Source organism: Panthera onca, chromosome X, assembly GCF_046562875.1.
Source record: "Panthera onca isolate mPanOnc1 chromosome X, mPanOnc1 haplotype 2, whole genome shotgun sequence".
Classification (NCBI taxonomy): domain Eukaryota; kingdom Metazoa; phylum Chordata; class Mammalia; order Carnivora; family Felidae; genus Panthera; species Panthera onca.
Genome location: NC_138357.1, coordinates 83,544,373 through 83,567,608, shown reverse-complemented (window position 1 = coordinate 83,567,608; position 23,236 = coordinate 83,544,373). Strand labels below are relative to the sequence as shown.

At 38.4% G+C, this 23,236-nt stretch overlaps 1 protein-coding gene across 12 annotated transcripts in view; it reads left to right on the top strand.

Moving 5' to 3' along the window:
• HUWE1 (HECT, UBA and WWE domain containing E3 ubiquitin protein ligase 1) overlaps positions 1 to 23,236 on the top strand; it is a 168,964-nt gene that overhangs the window by 62,596 nt on the left and 83,132 nt on the right. For 9 of the 12 annotated variants that reach the window (XM_081793318.1, XM_081793327.1, XM_081793325.1 and 6 more), the window contains 14 exons: positions 2,163 to 2,240; positions 3,295 to 3,342; positions 3,424 to 3,492; positions 4,098 to 4,197; positions 5,478 to 5,599; positions 5,871 to 6,021; positions 6,157 to 6,284; positions 6,885 to 7,025; positions 7,237 to 7,342; positions 9,087 to 9,221; positions 9,730 to 9,831; positions 10,320 to 10,400; positions 19,046 to 19,152; positions 19,326 to 19,503. In XM_081793318.1, coding sequence (XP_081649444.1) covers positions 2,163 to 2,240; positions 3,295 to 3,342; positions 3,424 to 3,492; positions 4,098 to 4,197; positions 5,478 to 5,599; positions 5,871 to 6,021; positions 6,157 to 6,284; positions 6,885 to 7,025; positions 7,237 to 7,342; positions 9,087 to 9,221; positions 9,730 to 9,831; positions 10,320 to 10,400; positions 19,046 to 19,152; positions 19,326 to 19,503 — 1,546 coding nt within the window. The remainder of the gene's footprint in view (positions 1 to 2,162; positions 2,241 to 3,294; positions 3,343 to 3,423; positions 3,493 to 4,097; positions 4,198 to 5,477; positions 5,600 to 5,870; positions 6,022 to 6,156; positions 6,285 to 6,884; positions 7,026 to 7,236; positions 7,343 to 9,086; positions 9,222 to 9,729; positions 9,832 to 10,319; positions 10,401 to 19,045; positions 19,153 to 19,325; positions 19,504 to 23,236) is intronic. The other 3 variants (XM_081793329.1, XM_081793328.1, XM_081793322.1) reach the window with 1 other exon arrangement.

Sequence of the window (23,236 nt, the reverse complement as noted above, 5' to 3'; positions counted from 1 at the left end):
GTCAGTTAAACATCTGACTTCAGCTCAGGTCATGATATCATGGTTTGGAGTCCGAGCCCCGCATCAGGCTGTTTTCAGCATAGAGCCTGCTTTGGATCCTCTGTCCCTCTTTCTCTGCCCCTCCCGTTTGCTTACTTGTGTGCGCGCGCACGCTCTCTTGCTCTCTCGCTCTCTCTCAAAATAAAATAAACTTTAAAAAATTTTAAACACACAGACAAAAAAAAAGAATGGACACTGGGAACAGTTCTGCCATGAGAGTTATTGGGACCTTTACAATGTTACATGTGCTTTCCAAGTTTACCACTCATGCCCTGTCCTACCTTTTTATCTGTGCTTAGATTACAAGCTTAGGCCATCCTCCTTTCTGCTTTGATATGTTGCTTTGTGATCCCAATTTGGGATCACAATTGGGTGTGTGAAAACAATTCTATGTCAAGAAGCAACTATATTTTTTAGCAGATGTTGCTGCCTTTGTCAGATTGTCGTGTATAGGACAAATAGCTGTGATGAAATGTAGTGATTTTATTTTAGCAAGCCTTTTTCCCCTGGGGGAATGGTTCTTTTTCTGATCAAAGAAAACTACAAATTAGAACAAATTACTTTCCCATTTTAGTTGGTATATTTTCTTTAGTGTGCATTATAGGAATGAATATTGGGTAGTATGGGAAATAAGTGTTATCTAATGAGCAAAGCTACATAAATCTTAAAGAGTATTCAGTTTGGAATTCTAATTCTGAGAAAATAACATTTCATCTTTAAGTTGGTTAATTCTGAGCCTCCATTTGTATATTAAGCTTGTTCTTTACCCCTTGGGCAAAACAGTATGATATACTCTACTAGGTTTGTATGATGCCTGTTTTGGGCCCAGCCTTTGTTAAGAAATCACACACATCCTTCTATTTATTGATATTTGGTGTATCAATGAGACTTTGAAAAGTATGATGTATACTTTCAAAGGAATTAACATATATATACATGTTTTAAAAACTTGTAAGAATTATTGTATACAATAATTCTCCATTTCCAGAGACAACCACTGCGATTGTTTTTTGTTTTTTTTTTTTTTAACATTTATTCATGTTTTAAGAGAGCACAAGCAGGGGAGGGGCAGAGAGAGAACAAGACACAGAATCCAAAGCAGGCTCCAGGCTCTGAGCTTTCAGCACAGAGCCTGATGCAGGGTTCAAACTCCTGAACTGCAAGATCATGACCTGAGCTAAAGTCAGACGCTTAACCAACTGAGCCACCCAGGTGTCCCATACTGCTACTGGTTTCTTTTAAGGATTCATTCGAATGTACATTCTGTTGTGGTCTTAATTTTGTTTTTGCTTTTTTAGAGTTAAAGAGGATTTGTTGCCAGGGTCTGGTTCATAGTGACTTGGTATTTACCTGTGCAGAAAGCATTTTGATATCATAGGAAGTGGTGTAGAATGATATGAAAGGGACTATTTGAAGAATTAAGAAGGTACACCAGTGAGGCACAGTTTGAATAAAATATTTCCAGAGGTGATGATGGACACTAAAATTTCCAAGAGAATGTTCTTTTCCCTTCTCAAGCTGGTACCTAGACTCTTATATTTGTTCTCCATCCTTTCTTGGATTCTTATTCATTATTGGTTGGTGGACTTGCCTCTCTTTTCCCTCTTAAGAATAGCTGCGCCCAGAATTGATCTCTTGAAAGAAAGGGCAACTCATAACTTATAAGAAATATGAAGGCATTTGGAGCCTTGGGCTTCATCCTCCTGAGAGAGAGAGAGAGAGTGTGTGTGTGTGTGTGTGTGTGTGTGTGTGTGTGTGTTTAATGTTTATTTATTTATTTTGAGAGAGTGTGTGCATGTGAGCTGTTGGGGGAAGGAGAGAGAGAATCCCAAGCAGTCTTCTCGCTATTAGCATAGAGCCCGATGTGTGGCTCGATCTCACAAACTGAGATCATGACCTGAGCCGAACTCAGGAGTCACTTAACCAGTTGATCCACCCAGGCGCCCCTGTTTCTGTGTCTTATAAGACATCTGAACTCTGCTAAGAAAGGAGTAAAGGCAGTGTAGCCGCTGTGACTATACTGCTTATTCTGCTGCTACAATGATTTGGACAAGTGGTTAGGACTTGGAAGGAAGAGTAGGGGAGAAGATGGTATCTAATTCTTTCATGTGCTTTATACACAGAAATACCCACCCAGTGCAACTACACTACACTTTGAATTCTATGCAGACCCTGGAGCCGAGGTCAAAATCGAGAAAAGGGTAAGTCTCATAATAGGCTTGTTCTGATAGAGTCTATCATGTACTGTAACTGGGGTTGACTTTTTCTAGGACTCCTCAGTTAAATGAGGGAATGGTTTTGAGCTACATTGCTGCCCTCCCAATTTAAATACATCTACCAGTTTCTCAGGAATAAGTGTTCATTGTATGCCCTGCTCTGGTAGGTTTGGATCTTACTTATGTTGGAGCTGCCAAAAGATAGGACTCCTCTATGGTGTGTTGCCATGACGTGCATTTTTCTTCATTTCAGTTGGGAATTCCAACATGCAGTTTAAGTCTGGATAGTGATCACTCAACTTTCTCTACTTAAGCCAGTTTGCAAGAAGTCTATATATTGCTTACAGGGTACTGCTTCAATTATGTGATCATTCCATATTCTTTGAGGAAATACTAAAATTATTTTTGTTTAGAAGTAGCTTAGTGAATAAGATCTTCTCTTTGATCTATAGCATTAATGAATAATCCTTATAGATTAATGACTCCTTGAAAACAGTTGTAATGCATATTTGGAGAGTGAAGCCATTTTCATGGATTTTGTCTTTGCTATGAATACATGATCTGTAGGATAAGGAAGAGAAAAAGACAAAAAAATAGACAAATACAGAAAACACTGGTGGTTGCCAGAGTGGAGGTGGCTGGAAGGGTAGGTGAAGTAAATAAAGGAGATAAAGAGTACTGTGATCAGCACTAAGTAATGTGTAGAAATGCTAAATCCTTATACTGTACACTTGAAACACTGTATGTAAATTATACTTCAATTTAAAAGTGACAAACTTTTTTTTAAGGAATGAGGAAGAATATGAAATGTGTCTGTGCATTATATTTTGGTACTGTTCAAAGAAGCTTTCTTGAGAATATTCTGTATATAAAATGGATATTTTGGGGCATTCTAAAGTTGCTTTGACTTTAAGAGCATTCAGTTAGGCTTCAGCCTAGGGTGGCATCTTGGTTTTCAGACCACTCTCTTGCAGTCTTATGGCAGGGCAAGCTGAGGTATTACAGTGACTCCTAATAACTCTCCTATCTTAAATTTCAGACGACTAGTAACACACTACATTATATTCACATAGAACAACTTGACAAGGTAAGAGGAATTTTTTACTATTGGCTAGTTTCCTAACATTCAGTTTACTTTTTGTTCCTAACCATTTTTTTTCTAATGTAGATTTCAGAAAGCCCTTCTGAAATCATGGAATCTCTTACCAAAATGTACAGCATTCCTAAGGATAAACAGGTATGGTAGGTCCTAATAATTATCTAAAGGGTGTGGTTGTTATCCATATAGATTAATGATATGTGCTGGGCTGGGAGATAGCATATCAGAAAGGATCATGGGTAAGTTAGTTAGCCTCAGTGAGCCTTAGTTTCCTCATCTTTTATGAGGCCGACACCTACTAACTTCCTAGGTCCTTATGAGAGTTTGAGTAAAACATAAGCTGCCTTACCCACCATGTGCATCTAATAAGTGTTAGTAGCTTAACACTTTGCATGCCAAAGAAGAAAACATTTAGTTGTGTTATTTTTTTCTGTTCATTGTTATAGTAATAAAATATTTGATTTGATTAATTACAATCTGAACTCTTGCCAAATGTCTTCAGTTTGTTTCCTGTCAGTATAGTGATAGTTCTTGGCTTATGTTAGGATATTAGGATTCTCTGAGCCTGTGTTTTGTGGCACTCATTTTGTCAGCTAGCCTCAGAGTGGAATTGTTCTGTTTGACACCTTAACAAACAGCAACAATAAACCATTTAACAAATATCCCAAGAGGTAAGATTTAACCTTCAGAAAGTATAGTCCCCTTTTTCATTGATTGCTAATTTAGGTCTTATATCTTTACAGATGCTGTTATTTACACACATACGGCTGGCCCATGGTTTTTCTAATCACAGGAAGCGATTACAAGCTGTTCAAGCCAGGTTGCATGCTATATCTATATTAGGTAAGAGAATAACACTGTAATTAATAGGCCCTGATTTGGCAATTTAGACATAAATTCCTTTGAGCTTCATCTGTCCTTGATGCTGTGAGGCTTATTGTAGTTACTTTAAGTGGCAAGTTAAATTGTAAAATTGCCAGCATTTCTAATGTTCACCATATTCATCATTCTTCAGCTCCTTAATGTTGTATTAGAAAAAGGATATAATACTTACAGACATATCACATGGGTTTAGTCTTGATTTTTGCCCTTTTCTTGTTTTGATGGGTGTTCAGGTAGCCCTCTCCCCTGGCCCCTAGTCTTCGTCTTGCCATTTCATCTTCCTCTTCTGTCCCTTCAGTGGTATAATTTTAAGTCAGAAGGTATTAAGAAGTCAATACTGTGCATCTTACTTTTACTGTAGAGTGGTAGAGTGGAAAGGACACTGGTTTTGGAATTAGTCCTGGGCTCTCATCCAGATTCTGCAAATGATTAGCTTATGGGTTATGCTTTTGGCCTCAGTTTCTTCATTTAATACTGGGACAACACTTCCCTCATAGGCTGATAAAGGATTAAATGAAAACCTATAAAGCACCTAGCATGCCAGACACATAGAAGGTATAAAATGATAGCTGCTGTTAATATTACCAGGCTTAGTGTGTTATTGTCTGCTCTTTTAAACTATGAGTTCCTTGAAGTGAAATTCCTGCTTTTCACTTTGTATTCAACACCTAGCATAACTTCTGGCACATTGGTGGGTACATGTTTGGTAAACTAAATGAATTATGTTCTAATCCTATTAGTTTGCACTTTAGGAGACTATGTCTACTGTTACTTGTGTGCGGGATTCTTTGAAAGTGGATTATAGATATTCTCAGCTTTTATTCCACAGTGACATACAAGTTTCTGGCTTAGTCTGTAGTTGTCCAAAATTCTTTTCTTTACAGCCTATAAAGTGTTGCCAGTGAAAAACAGAAGCACATGAAGAGACTAAAATGGAAGTCTATCTCCAGTGTACAATAGTTGTTATATCAAGTAGTGATGTTCTAAAAAACATTAACTCTTCACATTCTTTTCATACTTCCATTTCCCCAAAATCCTTGCTCATGACAACCGATGCTAATAATAGGAGAATCTGTCACTTTGGAGGGTATTTAGGGCTTATCACTATATTTGATCAGTCCTCTAGAATTCAGTGATTCTGTCCTCCAGTGCTGGTTGGAAGGGAATCTTTTCCTAGAACCAGTAGGTGCAAAAAGGTTTGTCATTGGGCAGTGGCTTGACCACTGCCTTCTTGCCTAAAGTGTTTATTTCTCCTTTTGCAGTGTATTCCAATGCCTTGCAGGAGTCCGCAAACAGTATCTTGTATAATGGGTTGATAGAGGAGTTGGTAGATGTCCTTCAGATAACAGATAAGCAGCTTATGGTAAGTATTAATATTCTCCTGTGTGCGTCAGGCTTGTGTGTATTTTCCTTTTGGTTTTTCCCAGGGGTTGAGAATGAACGCCAAGAGGGAAGCTTGGCTCTTTTACTTCTTCTTTGGATATTTACCTACAGAGTTAACAAGTGCTGGATTTTCAGTGTTCTCAACAGACCTCCATCTCCCCTAAACAGTCAACAGTAGAATGAGTTAAATTTTGGAATATTGTGTATTAGCAACTTGGCTCACATCCCATGTTTGCCTTCTACTTTCTTAGGAGATTAAAGCCGCATCTTTACGAACATTAACATCAATTGTTCATTTGGAGAGAACTCCAAAACTCAGCAGTATTATTGACTGTACTGGAACTGCCTCTTACCATGGATTTTTGCCTGTACTTGTGCGGAACTGCATCCAGGCCATGATTGGTAAGTTTTGATGATTGTTATTTTAGGCAGCAAGAACTTTACCCTTTTGCTCGTGAGTCTTTTTTTAACATCTTGCCAGCTTAACATCACATTCTCAGCTTGCTCTTTTTCTGTCTCTCCCAACTTCCCTTATAGATCCTTCCATGGATCCATACCCTCACCAGTTTGCCACTGCTCTCTTCTCTTTTTTATACCATCTTGCCAGCTATGATGCAGGTGGTGAAGCCTTGGTCTCCTGTGGAATGATGGAAGCCTTATTGAAGGTGCTCTACTTTCTTTAAAAAATAACATTTGTGGGGAAATGAACTAAGAGCAAGTATAGAATTACAAGTTTGGAATGGTTCACAGTGAGAGCAAACAGCATAAGAAAGCTTACCCAGAAAATGTTATCCTTAATTTTTCTAGTTTGGCATTCTAGTTATCTGTCTCATTAACAACTTTTAAGAGAAGCCATCTCCATTATTAAGAATTGATCAAAGTCCAACATGGTGTGCTAGTCAGAAGAACCCAGGTACAAGTCAAGACTAGCTACATCTTCTGATGACCTTAGGCTGTCACCCTAAAGAAAATGTATGTAAAGGTACTTTGTAAATTGTGCTATGAAGGTAATAGGCTTTAGTGTGTGCTGGGCACTAGACACCAGCTTTTTTTCTCCCTGAATATTTTACTTAATCCTGAAAGGTAATTTAGGTCCGCATTATCTCTGAAGGATGAGTCCCAGAAGTGATAGAGCTATCATTTGACGAACACCTGTTTTTTCTCCCACACCTCCCCGAGACCCTAGACTGCATGTTTCTAAAAGTATATTCACAGTTTTGTGTTTTTTTCAGTTGATTAGCTTTGCCTCCTTTTCTCCTCGACAGGTCATAAAGTTTCTTGGCGATGAACAGGATCAGATAACGTTTGTCACCAGAGCTGTCAGAGTGGTTGACCTCATCACCAACCTGGACATGGCAGCTTTTCAATCCCATAGTGGACTTTCTATCTTCATTTATAGACTTGAGGTATTATTAAATAAGGAGCACTTAGCATAGACCCTATCCAGTAAGATTTGAGCCTAGGAAGTATCCTAATAACCCCAAAGAGCCATCTTAGCCTTTTTCTGTTTTTAGAAACCAATTTTGTAATCTGCCTTTGACATTCTTTCATTATAATTATTTTTAATCTCTGATACATATATATAGGATTTTCTTACTACTTTTCCCTTGATTGTAGCATGAAGTAGATTTGTGCCGAAAAGAATGTCCATTTGTGATCAAGCCAAAGATCCAGAGACCTAGTACTACACAAGAAGGAGAAGAAATGGAAACTGATATGGATGGTAATGAACACTTATTAAGTCAATATATTTGTGCTTGGCATTTTCCTATCATCCAACCCCAATTTTCATTCTTCCTTCTTATAAATTCTAAAGTGCACAACTGATTTGATTATGTATTTGTATAAATACAAAACAGTATTTTTCTACATAAGTGATTTGTATGTTGTTTTTCATGAGGCTAATTGTAAATGGGGGAGGCACAAGTTGTTGGGAATAGAGATGGAAGGTGACGCAGGTGGTAGAGCAGCAGTAGAGCCCCTCTGTTTTATTTCAAGAGTTTAATAGGTGTCTTCTAAGTATTGATTCATTATCTTCTTATTCCTGCTAAAATGTAAGTTCCATGAGATCAGGGTACTGTTTTGTTCACTGCTCTATTCTTCAGCAGTGCCTGATATATCGTAGGTGTTTAAATATGTGTTTGGGAAAAATAAGGAGAATGTAGACTCTAAAATGGGCTCTTTTGAAACTATCAGGCTATTTTGAGAAGGATGAGGAGAGGTGAAAAAGTTGTTGAATAGGGAACATGTTTTAAATCATAAAGTCAAGGGGCACCTGGGTGGCTCAGTCGGTTAGGCGGCCGACTTCGGCTCAGGTCATGATCTTGCGGTCCGTGAGTTCTAGCCCCGCATCGGGCTCTGTGCTGACAGCTCAGAGCCTGGAGCCTGCTTCATATTCTGTGTCTCCCTCTCTCTGACCCTCCCCTGTTCATGCTCTGTCTCTCCCTGTCTCGAAAATAAATAAACGTTAAAAAAAAAATTTAAATCATAAAGTCAAAAAGATAGGTGGCCCAATAGTCTTAATCTTTGGGTTCATCATCATGTGTGTGTTTTTTTTTAAACCTCCCTACCCTCTCCATGCATAGTTAATTGTAATAGTAATAAAAACAAAAAACTTCTCCAAAACAGCTTTCTTAGAATTTAAATTCTTATCAACCAATACAGGTGATTCTGATGTGTTTGTAGAGAAAATTTCCTATTCAACAAAAAAACGGGTTACAAAATCATGAGTTGTGCTTCCATGTATATAAGTAGGCACAAATGGGAATGTTTATGTATAAAAAGATTGGAAGAGGGGCACCTGGGTGGCTCAGTCGGTTAAGCATCCGACTTCTGCTCAGGTCATGATCTCACAGTCCGTGAGTTTGAGCCCCGCGTCGGGCTCTGTGCTGACAGCTCGGAGCCTGGAGCCTGCTGCTTCAGATTCTGTGTCTCCCTCTCTCTCTGACCCTCCCCCATTCATGATCTGTCTCTCTCTGTCTCAAAACTAAATAAACGTTAAAAATTTTTTAAAAAAATAAAAAGATTGGAAGAGTATTTAAAAATGTAAACTGATTTATTGCTAGTGGAGCTTTATTATATTGTACAAGTTGTAAGAAGTAATTTTGTATCATGTACTTCATTAAAATTCCAAAAAGCTCTGCCTGCTGTCTGCTACCCACCAGTAGTATATGAAGTTGCATGTTTTACTTACCACTCTTTTTCCTCCCACCACATTTGGCGGGTAAGAAATATTGAAAGGGATTTCTTTTGAAGGATTGTTTTTAATTTGCATATCTTAACTCATGATGTTAAATACTTTTCTATTTGTGAAAAGTTTACATTTTTATTTTGGGTCTCAATATTCTAATCTAGTCTCCATTTTTATATCATTCATCTCACCTTAATGGGAAAAAATTTCTCAAACAATCGTTCTTTTGGTGGTGCCTTTATTCTAACTAGTTTCTTTATCATAACTTTTACTCTAGTTGCAGATGTGACTATGGAAAGTAGTCCGGGCTCATCCATCTCTATGGAGCACCGGCTAGATGTTGACTTAAGGGCATCAAGTTCCAGCAGCAGCACTAGCATCTCCTCTGGCTCTGGACCTGGCCCCCGTCCTGGTGTGTAGACAAGTAGATACATAGTCTTTCACACTGAATTACTAAACTAGTAAAGAAGGTGCTTTGGGAATAGCTTTAGTGGTATATTTTGAGGATTGCTTCTTAGGACTGTGCATGTTACTGTGCCATTCTGGTGTCCATTTTCTTATATTAACATGTATTTCATACTTCTCCAACTATTCACACATTGATTATTTTATCAAAGCATCCATATCAGAACACAGATAATATCTAAAACAGGAACTGAGGATCAAAAAGTTAATCTTTTTACTTTGTGGTTTTACTTCAGGCTTTTAATTTTAGCATTAGTTTTGTGTAGGCCTCAGTGATTTACTTTCCCAATTTCAAAGCTTAGTAAGTATTCTTCCCACCATTCAGAGATGTCACTTTGAATGTCTGCTAGTGTTGATATAGTGTATATGCGTCTCTTAAAAATTTGTTCTATGTGCCTGCTCAATCTGGTCTCATGGTGAACTCAACATAATCCTCCATCTTTCTCTCTTGCCAGGAGTTCAGTGTATTCCACAAAGAGCAGCACTTCTCAAATCCATGTTAAATTTCCTCAAGAAGGCCATTCAAGACCCTGCTTTCTCAGACGGCATACGACATGGTATTTGATTTTAGATACTTTCTTGAAGGATGTTTGACTTTCTCAGAGATTAGTGATTTTGATACTTTCTGATGTTACTCTTTTTTTGTAAGACAGGCTTAAGAAAAGGCCTGCCATTTTGAATAGCCTTTAGTCATTTAGTGTCACTTTTCCTAGACCTAAGGATTCTAGCCATTTTCATAATGATTCACCTATGTTTTTCCTTTTTCAGCTTTTGACTCTGTGCTCACTTCTAGCCTGCTACTTCACTTTGTCTGTGTCTGTATTCTTTTATTCTTTGATCCACTGTTAAGAGGCTATTTCATGGACAAGGAATAAATAATAGAATGTGAGGAGGAGACAAGTAGAAACCATTAGACTGGATTCAGCACAAGAGTTTGTTTACCATAGTGGTGGTACACATAATATATTGCTCCATCAACCCTACGCATCAAACTACTCCTGGACTAATCATATTCTCCTTGATGTTCACTTTTCTTTTCTCTTAGTGATGGATGGTTCTCTCCCTACCTCCCTGAAGCACATCATCAGCAATGCAGAATACTATGGCCCATCACTCTTCCTCCTAGGTAAGTGGTGTTAATAATTGGTTATACCAAGCTGGAATGACCTGCCAGTTCTCTGTATATTTTACATTCTTACAGGGTTTTATTGTCCACATTTGTCCACTGTGTGATTGTGTATCTTTCTAGTTAGTGATGAAATAAAGATCAGAATTCAGTTTCAAATACCCATTTCTGGAAGGCCAAACATACAGTATATAAGCAATGCGTTATAAACCATGTGTGATAAGTACTATTGTACATTTGTGCCATACTTACTGCTGCAAGTGTGACTTTTTCAATGGTTAGTCCTTAATCTTGGTCCAGAAAATTCAGTCAGTATGGTTTTCATTCTTAGAATTGAATGTCAGACCCCACAAACTACAGTATAGAAAATCATTTCTCACTGTAGAAAATGCAATTTCAGAAGCTGTGGTTACTTTGTAAAAACATCTTTGCAATTTTATGTTGGCAATACTTTGAGTATTGCTGTTGTTAAAACCTCATTTTTGTTAACTGGCATTTATTGAGTGCCACATATTTAGGACAGTGTTTGAGATATGTAGCTTCTAGAATTCTCCTTAAAACTAAAGGAATGGGGACGCCTGGGTGCCTAAGTCATGTAAGTTTCCGACTCTTGATTTCCGCTCAGGTCATGACACCAGGGTCCTGGGAACAAGCCCCACGCCGGGCTCTGTGCTAAGCATGGAGCCTGCTTAGGATTCTCATATTCTCTCTCCCCCCCCCACCCTCTCGTCTCTCTGTCTCTCTCTCTCTCCCCCTCCTTTCTCTCCCCTTCTGCCCCTCTCCTCATCCGCAGTCTTTCTCTAAAATATAAATGAAAGAAACTAAAGGAACGTAATGGGAAGTGTAGAAATAGAGGAAACCTCCTTGTACCAGTAACACGTTTTTTTTTTGATACTTTGGGATGTCTGGAGGGAGTAGTTTTGGCTACTTCAACTTGGTACTTACTCCCTTGCTGAAGCAAATTAGGATTTTTAAATTTAAAGTTCATGTCCTATGACCTTGCTAGATTCACTTTGTAGTTTATAGTTGCTTTGTTTTTATTTTTAAAGATTTTTTTCAAGTTTATTTATTTTGAGAAGAGAGCACATGGGTGATTGGGGGAGGGGCAGAGAGAGGGAGGGAGAGAATCTCAAGCAGGCTCCATGCTCAGCACAGAGCCCACACCCTGGGATCATGACTTGAGCTGAAATCAAGAGTTGGACACTTAACCGAGCCACACAGGTACACCCCCATAATTGCTTTGTTAATTTCTTAAGATATTCTATACAGTTTTGTCATCTACAAATAGTTCTTTTTTTTAATTTTTTTTTTTTTTTTTTTTTTGCTTTTTATGTCTTCGTGCATTGGCAAAGATTTCCAATACAGTGCTAAATAGAGGTGGTGAGAATGGGCCTTTTTGCTTTGTTCATGAACTCAAGGGAAAAGCATTCAGTATTTCACCCTTAAGTTTGAGGTTAGCAGAAGGTTTTGTTCCTCTTTGTCAGGTTGAGGAAGTGTTTCTTTGTATTACAGCAACTCTATCTTGACATAGACTCCCTCCCAAGGTTAGGTTCATATGACAGAACTCATGACAGCAGCCCTTTGGTATGATTGAAGATTTGTTACACAGGTAGAGAAGTCCCAAGTCAAGAGGCAGAGAAGGATGGCTCTTTCTGGGAGGAAACCCTAGAACAGAGAAAAGCCAGGTACACAGGCATCTTATAAAGGGGAAGTTTAAAGGAGGCAGCAAGAGGACACGTGGGGTGTGGGCGGGGAGCAAGTGAGGCCTCTCAGCATGACGCAGGAAGCCAGAAATGAGACTTAGAACACTAAAGCAAACATTAGTGGAAGGCAGAATTTCTTCTCTAGAGTCTTGATTCATCCCTGATGTTTGAATTAACATAGCAACCTTCCTGGTTTCCTATAAATAAACTTGTACTTGAGAGGGACCAGATTTGCAAAGCCAATTTAAAATAATTAGTCCAACAATTACTGTTTTAGCTCCATAAGTGATACTACAGCCTTTCACCCCAGGCAGGAGAGAGCCAGGAAACAAAATTAAAGGGGTTTTGAGAATCTCTTGGCACATTTTTATAATATAGTTGGATGTTTAGTTCCTTTATTTTGTTGAAGTATTCTGGATACTTGAACCTGTATATTAGCCCACATGCAGCAGGAAGTCCCATTTAAGGCACAAGCACCACCTTAAAGTAACAGTAGATAGTTAAATGCCAATCTTTTTACCAACTATCATAGCAGCTAGACTCCTTTTTACCTCATTAAGGGCTTCTAAGGCTTGAGGTGTTTGGTTTATATGGTCGGCCAGTTGTGCCATTGTTGAGATAGTCTCTATAAAAGGTATCTGTGTTACAGAATTAAAAACACCTAAGGTGCAGCTCAATATAATAGATAAAAAGATGGCCCAGTGCTCCCTTTTGTGGCAAAACTCGATGAAAGAGCTAGACATTCTGGTTGAAACTAGGGTACCTGGGTACTAAATGTTCATAGGACACAGGTCATCGTGTGGGTTAGAAGGGAGCAGTTGATGGAGTAGAATGTATGACTTTGCTGAACAGGAGTTGTGTCATAGATCCAGTAGCCTAAGGTGGTTGGAGGGTGGAGTTTCTAGTGGCCAAATTATATCAGGGAAGACATGCAAGGGCAAAATAGTCTCAACGTGGTGGAGGGCATCATTGAGTAGACTGGATTGGTGGGGGAAGCTGGAAGGGCATGAAGGAAGTCAGTGAGGAAGCATCTGGTGAGGTTGTGAAGTCTTGTTCAACAACTATGTGCTGAAACCAACCAAATAAGGATTCTGACTCCTCCCAAATTCAGCCTCTGGCCCTTTTACCCCACTTTTATACCCAACTGTATCCCTTTTAACTTTTCTAACTGCCTTTTCTTCTCTCTCACCGTCTGTCTTAGTGCTGCCACATTTTAACGTGTTCATGTCTGCTTGTGCTCTATTCCTAGCTTAGCTAATGCCAACACTATGATGATTATTATGGACTGCTTAACCGGAGAGGGTGGTAGGTAGTCAATATCAATACTGAAGACCTCCAAGGGGACAAGAGTTACTTATATAACTGATTGCCTGGGCTTGGGCACCTGTTAACATTGCTAGAGTTTTAGTGCTCAGGTTACGTTCTCTGTTAATATTACATAAATATTGTCTATCAGGTTGAGGAAGATGGGAAATGTTGGTACAGTTACGGTGGAGTAATGGAAAGTGAAGTGTGGGACTGTCAGATAATGGAGCTCTTGGAATGGTGACAAGTTATGTGGTCACCCATTACAGGTGCAGTTAATATTTGGGGGTGTCACCACTGAGCCTGGGACTACCAGTTGTACTGAAATCATCATCTAGGATGCTAGGTTGATGGGAGTCCTGGCCTAGCCCAAAACCTTTAACGGAAGGCTTTATACATTTGAGAAATAATTACAAAAGTGACTGAATGTCAGTATGACATTGTGTCTAGGAGTTATAGAGTAATTTCTTACAGGGAACTGTGGACTGATTGAATATCCCCAAATAATTGAGGTCATAGCATGGGCGTAGAGGAGACCAAAGAGTGTGGCATTGATTGAGTTGGAATGGTAGATTCCTAGACCCAGGCCATGAGCCAAATCAGGCATTGCCAGGCCAACCAGAACCAGAATGTTCCATAATATTTTCAGATCTGTTGTGGTCTATAGGTCTTGGTGTGGTGGAGGTGCCCATTTATTATGGAAGTCACAGGTATTGTTAACCCAGATTCTATAGGGGTTTGCTGTTCGTTATCTCTCTAATAGGGTGGATCAAGAGCTAGCATCCTGTTTGAGAAGGTTAGTACTGGGAACTAATCTAAGGTCTTTCTTTCCTCTTTAGAAGAACCATAAAATTATAGGTGTGGGAACAGGCAGGCACCAAGACCTACATTTCCTACCAAGAGGGACCTCCAGTTAACCAACCTTTGAAACTATTATATTGGGAAAGGTCTTCAGCAAAGACCTTCTTTTTGTGGCATACAGAGTAGTCTGAGAGGGTGAAGGCCTTCAGTTTTCAGTGGATTCCTTTGTTACCTAACTCTCACTACAGGCACCAATCCTAGCGTAGGTTGCACCAGGATAAAAAAGTCTTTAAGTGAGGAGGGATTGATTCTATTTAGGTATTATAGATTCATACGTGGAAACTGTCCCTTTTGTGGCTAGAGAAGGAATAGAGAGGTCCTCGTTGAGGATCTTGTTAGGATGTCCTATGACTTAAAATGTTGACAGTTTAGGATAAGAAAAAAGTGGGCAAATAGAGACCAATTCAGTAGACCATTGTCCATTTCATAAATTTAAGAGCAGGTCTTTAAGTAGATTATTAGGTTTTTGTATTAGGTCTGCTGTCTGCAGGTGATAAGTTGGAAGTCCCAGGTGGTGCCTTGTTTGTACTGCCCATGCTCAGACTGAATGGATAAAATGTGTACCCACATCAGAGTCAGTGTTATCTGGATGCTAAAAGGAAACTAACATTTAATGCGGCTTATATTAAGCATGGCAGAAAGGGTAAACCAAGAACACTGAATCTTTGTGAGGGCATAGTACTTGAACCAGCAGATAGGGACAGTGACTCGATAAAATGAATTTCCCAGTCAGAGAAGGGGTATTCACCCCTTTGTATGTATTCCCATTGACTATGCCACCAATGGCAGGACGTTGTGCAAAGATCACACTGGGAGGCTGGAGCTTGGGCCAAGGCCAGTAGCATTGGATGCTGTGGCATTTAGCCCAAATTTTAAACGTTCTGGGACTGTGATGGCTGGAGGTCTCATAGGGCCTGTTGAGCCATGGTCAAGGAATAATATCTGAGCTTATTTGAAAAGTATGAACAAGTCAGTCAGCTATGGCATAAGTATGAGCTTCCTCTGTGGCAGTCTTGGCATGAGTGGAGACATCAGACTTTCATTGTAATATGCAAAGTTTGAGCAGCAATATATTCCCAGTGTAGAAAGCCCTTTGGGCACCATCCTGAATGTGGTAACTTTTGAGCCCATTGACCAAAAAACCAATAAGGCCATTAGCTATCATCCAGGTGTCTATAAAAATGTGAACAGTGGTCATACCTTTATTGAGGTGTGTCCTCCAGTACTAGAATGACTGCAGTCAGCTGTCTAGTTGGGCTGACTCTTGAGCCCCATCCTTTATCAGAAGTGACCTGGTCATGAGTTAGAAAGCAACAACTTTTCCAGCAGGCTCCATCACATGTAATTGGTGTAATTGCCATCTGTAACATAGACAGACTCCCTTTCTACTGGATTTCCTACTCAATAAAGGTATGTTCCCTGTGCTTTTAAGACAAAAGCCTGAGGCTGTAAGTTCACACTTTGACTTATTTTGGACCTTTTAACTATAATTTACTTTGTCTGCTCTTCACATTTTAAAAGATGTTTCAAGTATTCAATCCACCCTTTAGTTGTTTTCGGCAGAATGATTTATTCATACAACTATTGTGCTTTTTTTTTATCTTGAAGAATTTTATATGTTGACGAATTTTTTGTGACTGCCAGTGTTTTTCTTTTGTTTCAAGTCTTGTGTCTTCTGTTAATTTTTTTTTTCATATTCTGAGTCTTAATTTTCTTACTCCTTTTTTTGTAATAGTTATTCCTATATTGTTTTATCGACATCTAAACTTTAAAAATTTCTCAGTTTGTCTTCTGCCAAGCTGAATAAAATAAGACCTTCAACCTGCCTTCACCCCTTTCTCATCATTTTCTTTGTCTTCTTTTTTTAGTAACTCTTGATTTTTCCTTTCTTATTCATTTTAATTTTGTTGGAGTACATCTTTGGGTAATTTTTAAAGTGTTATACTTCTTTTACTTTCAGAATTTTTTAGACCTTTCTCCATTGTCTTCTAATGTTACATAGTGTAGATAACCATGATGTTAAACTGGTTCTTGTTCCTTTGTAGGTAACTTCATTTTCTCTATTCTTAGAGTTCACAAATTTCACCAGGATGTATTTCGTTCTGTTTCTTTTCAGTATTCTCTCATAGCACTTGGTTAGGCCCTTTCTAATATCTGAGTATTTTTTTTTTGCTTCAGGAAAATTCCTGAATTTGGTTCCTCTTACTTATTCTCTCCAGGAAGCCCTATTATATAGCTAGTAAGCCTACCACATTGATCACATGTCACTTCCTGAGAGAATTTCTCTCTATAATTTTGCAAGATGCCTACTGAATTATCAAACTTCTTATTTGTTACAAACTTTTAAAATTTCTATTTCCTTATTCTTTTAAATTTTTATAATGTTTATTTTTGAGCGAGAGAGCTAGCAGGAGTGGGGAAGGGGCAGAAAGAGAGGGAGACACAGAATCTGAAGCAGGCTCCAGGATCTGAGCTGTCAACACAGAGCCTGACATGGGGCTCGAACCCATGAACCGCAAGATCATGACCTGAGCCAAAGTTGGACACTTTACCAACTGAGCCACCCAGGCGCCCCTCTGTTTCCTTATTATTAAGGGACCCTTTGTCTTAACACACCATTGCTGTTTTATGGGTTTTGTAGGTTCTAGTTTCAATTTAATCATTAATTTTTTGAGAGTTGTCTTTCATTATTTAACTCTTAGGAGTCAGTTGCTAGGTCCCATATGGAGCCAGTTGGATTTTGTGTGTTTCCTTTTTTAAATTCTAATATTTGGTCATCTGTTAATTTTAAAAGAGGGTTTAAACTGTCAGATTGCATTAGTAGCATTATGACATAGCCTTTTAGTTAGACCTCTGAAAAATAACAAATTTGATGCTCTAGTAACCTCTAGTAGAACATTAGTTTTAGTTTATGAATACTAAATTTTAGTGACCCCTTGGAATTAAGACATTTGTAAAAAAAAAAAAAAGAAGAAGAAGATCTACGGAAGGGTGTATTATATACCAGTAGGAACCCGCAGAAGGACTTAACTTTTCCATAAGTTTATAGCCCATCACAAATCCCAAAGACCATTGACAGCTGTTGGTCCCCAGTAATTGTCATGTATTTGCCATTTCAATGACATTTGGAATAGATGAGAGGTGCTCTATTCACCATCTTAAACAGATAAAATCCTTTGGTATCATTTAGATCTCAGGTATCAGCATTACAAGTTTGTTTTACACATGGTTTATTAATATTGTGTGTGTGTGCACCTCTTTGTCAGGTTTTAAAATAAAAAATTTTAAATCTCGTAAAATGAGCTGACAAGCCTTGTCTTAATGGATCTTAGAAGGTTTAATAACACTCCCATCTAAAACTTTTGGTTCAGTGCCTTTCTGTTACTTGGTATTTTTACTTCTAAAAATTCTTGTGGTTATTGGTGTAGTCTCTTTTGCTGTCATTTCTTGAGAATCAATTTTTATGACATTTTCTTAGAAAAGAAAGCATTGCATTTCATTCATTATTAACATACAGTTTGTAAAAGAACTTTATTGTTCTGAACCCGGTTAGATCCTTTTTTTCATTGCTGACATATTGCTTGCTTTTCTTAGATTACCCATAAGTCTGTAAGCTTTTTCAGTCTTTTCAAAGGGCTAGTTACTGGTTTTAATTATTCATGCTATTTGCTTGCAATTTCACTAAATTTTGTGTTTTTTCAATTATATCTAGCTTCACTTTCGATTACCTTTTAATGTTAATTTCTTCTTGAGCATAACATTTATTTATTTTAAGAGAGAATGAGCACAAGCAAGGGAGGGACAGAGAGACGATGGGGACAGAGGGTCCAGAGTGGGCCCTGGGCTGACAGCAGAGAGCCCAAGGCAGGGCTCAAACTCATGATGAACTGTGAGATCATGACCTGAGCCGAAGTCGGACACTTAACTGACTGAGCCACCCAGGTGCCCCGACAGCACATTTAAAGTATATTGTCAAAAATTGGTCAGAATAATACCTAAGAACTCTTAATAATGCTAATGGTATTTTAAAATTGGTGAAAGGCTTTTTAGAAGACATTTTGTCTATTCCATCAGTTACGTTTATATTTACCTCAACCCAGCAAACCCCTCTCCCCAATTTTAGATATTTTTTCTGCTTAAACAAACAAAAAAAGATATTTTAGGTTTATCAGTTCTCACAGTTGTGGACTAGTTTATATCCACAGAGGTTCATGTATTTAGGGGAATGGTATGCAGCCAGTCAAACTGAATGAACTACAGGGACTGGGAAAAATAAAGGAGTATGTATGGTACATATTATAATTTAGAAGAAATAGGTTATATAGCAGTATAACCTCATCGTTATAAAAATATGCTCATTAAATCTTAATGTTTTTGTTTTTCATTTACATATTTAATAAAACTACATACTTTTAAGATGAAGAACATGATCTGGTGGTATGCATAACAAAGTGATTTCTATAATCAACCTAATTAACAAGGCATCCACATAGTTACCTTTTTTTTTTTATGTTATGAGAGCACCTGAAATCTCTCTTGGTATATTTTTCAGTATTCAGTATGGTATTCATAATTATTTTTATGCCTGTACATTGCCCATAAAAATCTTGAAGGTTTGTCACCAAATTCTTAATAGTGGTCTTTTGATGAGCAGTGAAGTTTCGTTTCAGAGGCATTTCATTTGTTGTATATTGAGTTGGTGTTTTTTAAGCCCTTGGAGTTTTGTTAATACCTGTAAAGAATCTCCCACTTTCTCATATTTCTTGTCTTTTTTAGCTACTGAAGTGGTGACTGTGTTTGTATTTCAAGAACCATCACTGCTCTCCTCACTCCAGGACAATGGATTAACAGATGTCATGCTTCATGCACTACTTATCAAAGATGTGAGTCCTTTTCTGCTTTTGTGTGAAAATTGCTCTGTACATACCCCTCCCCACAGAGGATGATACAGAGACATACACCCTACTATCTCTGTGCAGTACCCTGGTCAAAATTTCCTGGCATCTACATCTGAATTATTTTAGATGTCTTCAGACTCACTTTATCTTCTCTCTAGGTTCCTGCTACCCGTGAAGTCCTTGGCTCCCTCCCAAATGTATTTAGTGCACTCTGCTTGAATGCCCGAGGTCTTCAGTCATTTGTACAGTGTCAGCCTTTTGAACGTCTTTTCAAAGTTCTTCTGTCTCCGGATTACCTCCCAGCCATGCGAAGGAGGAGGAGCTCTGATCCTCTAGGTAAGTAACCAGGATTTATCTTATAATTGGTGCCAAGATTTTAATTCTTTTTATTATTTTTTTTAATGTATGAAATTTATTCTCAAATTGGTTTCCATGCAACACCCAGTGCTCATCCCAAAAGATGCCCTCTTAAATACCCATCACCTAACCTGCCCTCCCTCCCACCCCCCATCAACCCTCAGTTTGTTCTTAGTTTTTAAGAGTCTCTTATGCTTGGGCTCTCTCCCACCCTAACCTCTTTTTTTTTTTTTCTTCCCCTCCCCCATGGGTTTCTGTTAAGTTTCTCAGGATCCACATAAGAATGAAAACATATGGTATCTGTCTTTCTCTGTATGGCTTATTTCATTTAACATCACACTCTCCAGTTCCATCCATGTTGCTACAAAGGGCCATATTTCATTCTTTCTCATTGCCACGTAGTATTCCATTGTGCATATAAACCACAATTTCTTTATCCATTCATCAGTTGATGGACATTTAGGCTTTTTCCACAATTTGGCTATTGTTGAGAGTGCTGCTATAAACATTGGGGTACAAGTGCCCCTATGCATCAGTATTCCTGTATCCCTTGGGTAAATTCTTAGCAGTGCTACTGCTGGGTCATAGGGTAGGTCTATTTTTAATTTTTTCAGGAACCTCCACACTGTTTCCCAGAGCAGCTGCACCAATTTGCATTCCCACCAACAGTGCAAGAGGGTTCCCGTTTCTCCACATCCTCGCCAGCATCTATAGTCTCCCGATTTGTTCATTTTGGCCACTCTGACTGGCGTGAGGTGACATCTGAGTGTGGTTTTGATTTATATTTCCCTGATGAGGAGCGACGTTGAGCGTCTTTTCATGTGCCTGTTGGCCATCTGCATGTCTTCTTTAGAGAAGTGTCTATTCATGTTTTCTGCCCATTTCCTCACTGGATTATTTGGTTTTTGGGTGTGGAGTTTGGTGAGCTCTTTATAGATTTTGGATACTAGCCCTTTGATATGTAATTTGCAAGTATCTTTTCCCATTCCGTTGGTTGCCTTTTCGTTTTGTTGATTGTTTCCTTTACTGTGCAGAAGCTTTTTATCTTCATGAGGTCCCAACAGTTCATTTTTGCTTTTAATTCCCTTGCCTTTGGGGATGTGTCAAGTAAGAAATTGCTGCGGCTGAGGTCAGAGAGGTTTTTCCCTGCTTTCTCCTCTAGGGTTCTAGTGGTTTCCTGTCTCACATTCAGGTCCTTTATCCATTTTGAGTTTATTTTTATGAATAGTGTAAGAAAGTGGTCTAGTTTCATTCTTCTGCATGTTGCTGTACAGTTCTCCCAGCACCATGTGTTAAAGAGACTGTCTTTTTTCCATTGGCTATTCTTTCCTGCTTTGTCAAAGATTAGTTGGCCATCCTTTTGTGGGTCTAGTTCTGGGGATTCTATTCTATTCCATTGGTCTATGTGTCTGTTTTTGTGCCAATACCATGCTGTCTTGATGATTACAGCTTTGTAGTAGAGGCTGAAGTCTGGGATTGTGATGCCTCCTGCTTTGGTCTTCTTCAAAATTACTTTGGCTATTCAGGGCCTTTTGTGGTTCCATATGAATTTTAGGATTGCTTGTTCTAGCTTCGAGAAGAATGCTGGTGCAATTTTGAATGGGATTGCATTGAATGTGTAGATAGTTTTGGGTAGTATTGACATTTTGACAATATTTATTCTTCCAATCCATGAGCACGGAATGTTTTTCCATTTCTTTATATCTTCTTCAATTTCCTTCATAAGCTTTCTATAGTTTTCAGCATACAGACCTTGTACATCTTTGGTTAGATTTATCCCTGGGTATTTTATGCTTCTTGGTGCAATTGTGAATGGGATCAGTTTCTTTATTTGTCTTTCTGTTGCTTCATTGTTAGCGTATAAGAATGCAACTGATTTCTGTACATTGATTTTGTATCCTGCAACTTTGCTGAATTCATGTATCTGTTCTAGCAGACTTTTGGTGGAGTCTATCAGATTTTCCATGTATAATATCATGTCATCTGCAAAAAGTGAAAGCTTGACTTCATCTTGGCCAACTTTGATGCCTTTGATTTCCTTTTGTTGTCTGATTGCTGATGCTAGCACTTCCAACACTATGTGAAACAACAGTGGTGAGAGTGGACATCCCTGTCGTGTTCCTGATCTCAGGGGGAAAGCTCTCAGTTTTTCCCCATTGAGGATGATGTTAGCTGTGGGCTTTTCATAAATGGCTTTTTGATGTTTAAGTATGTTCCTTCTATCCCGACTTTCTCAAGGGTTTTTATTAAGAAAGGATGCTGAATTTTGTCTAATGCTTTTTCTGCATCGGTTGACAGGATCATATGGTTCTTATCTTTTCTTTTATTAATGTAATGTATCACGTTGATTGATTTGCGAATGTTGAACCAACCGTGCATCCCAGGAATGAATCCCACTTGATCATGGTGAATAATTCTCGTTATAAGCTGTTGAGTTCTATTTGCCAGTATCTTATTGAGAATTTTTGCATCCGTATTCATCAGGGGTATTGCCCTGTAGTTCTCTTTTTTACTGGGTCTCTGTCTGGTTTAGGAATCAGTAATACTGGCTTCATACAATGAGTCTGGAAGTTTTCCTTCCCTTTCTATTTTTGGAATAGCTTGAGTAGGATAGGTTTTATCTCTGCTTTAAATGCCTGGTAGAATTCCCCAGGGAAGCCATGTGGTCCTGGACTCTTATTTGTTGGGAGATTTTTGATAACTGATTCAGTTTCTTTGCTGGTTATGGGTCTGTTCAAGCTTTCTATTTCCTCCTGATTGAGTTTTGGAAGAGTGTGGGTGGTTAGGAATTTGTCCATTTCTTCCAGGTTGTCCAGTTTGTTGGCATATAATTTTTCATTGTATTCCCTGATAATTGCTTATATTTCTGAGGGATTGGTTGTAATAATTCCATTTTCATTCATGATTTTATCTCTTTGGGTCATCTCCCTTTTCTTTTTGAGAAGCCTGGCTAGAGGTTTATCAATTTTGTTTATTTTTTCAAAAAACCAACTCTTGGTTTCATTGATCTGCTCTACAGTTTTTTTAGATTCTATATTACTTATTTCTGCTCTGATCTTTATTATTTCTCTTCTTCTGCTGAGTTAGGGGTGTCTTTGCTGCTCAGCTTCTATTTCCTTTAGGTGTGCTGTTAGATTTTGTATTTGGGATTTTTCTTGCTTCTTGAGATAGGCCTGGATTGCAATGTATTTTCCTCTCAGGACTGCCTTCGCTGCATCCCAAAGTGTTTGGATTGTTGTATTTTCATTTTCGTTTGTTTCCATATATTTTTTAATTTCTTCTCTAATTGCCTGGTTGACCCACTCATTCTTTAGTAGGGTGTTCTTTAACCTCCATGCTTTTGGAGGTTTCCCAGACTTTTTCTTGTGGTTGATTTTAAGCTTCATAGCATTGTGGTGTGAAAGTATGCATGGTATGATTTCAATTCTTGTATACTTATGAAGGGCTGTTTTGTGACCCAGTATGTGATCTATCTTGGAGAATGTTCCATGTGCACTCGAGAAGAAAGTATGTTCTGTTGCTTTGGGATGCAGAGTTCTAAATATATCTGTCAAGTCCATTTTATCCAATGTATCATTCAGGGCCCTTGTTACTTTATTGACCATGTGTCTAGATGATCTTTTCATTTTGTAAGTAGAGTGTTAAAGTCCCCTGCAATTACCACATTGTTATCAATAAGGTTGCTTATGTTTGTGAGTAATTGTTTTATATA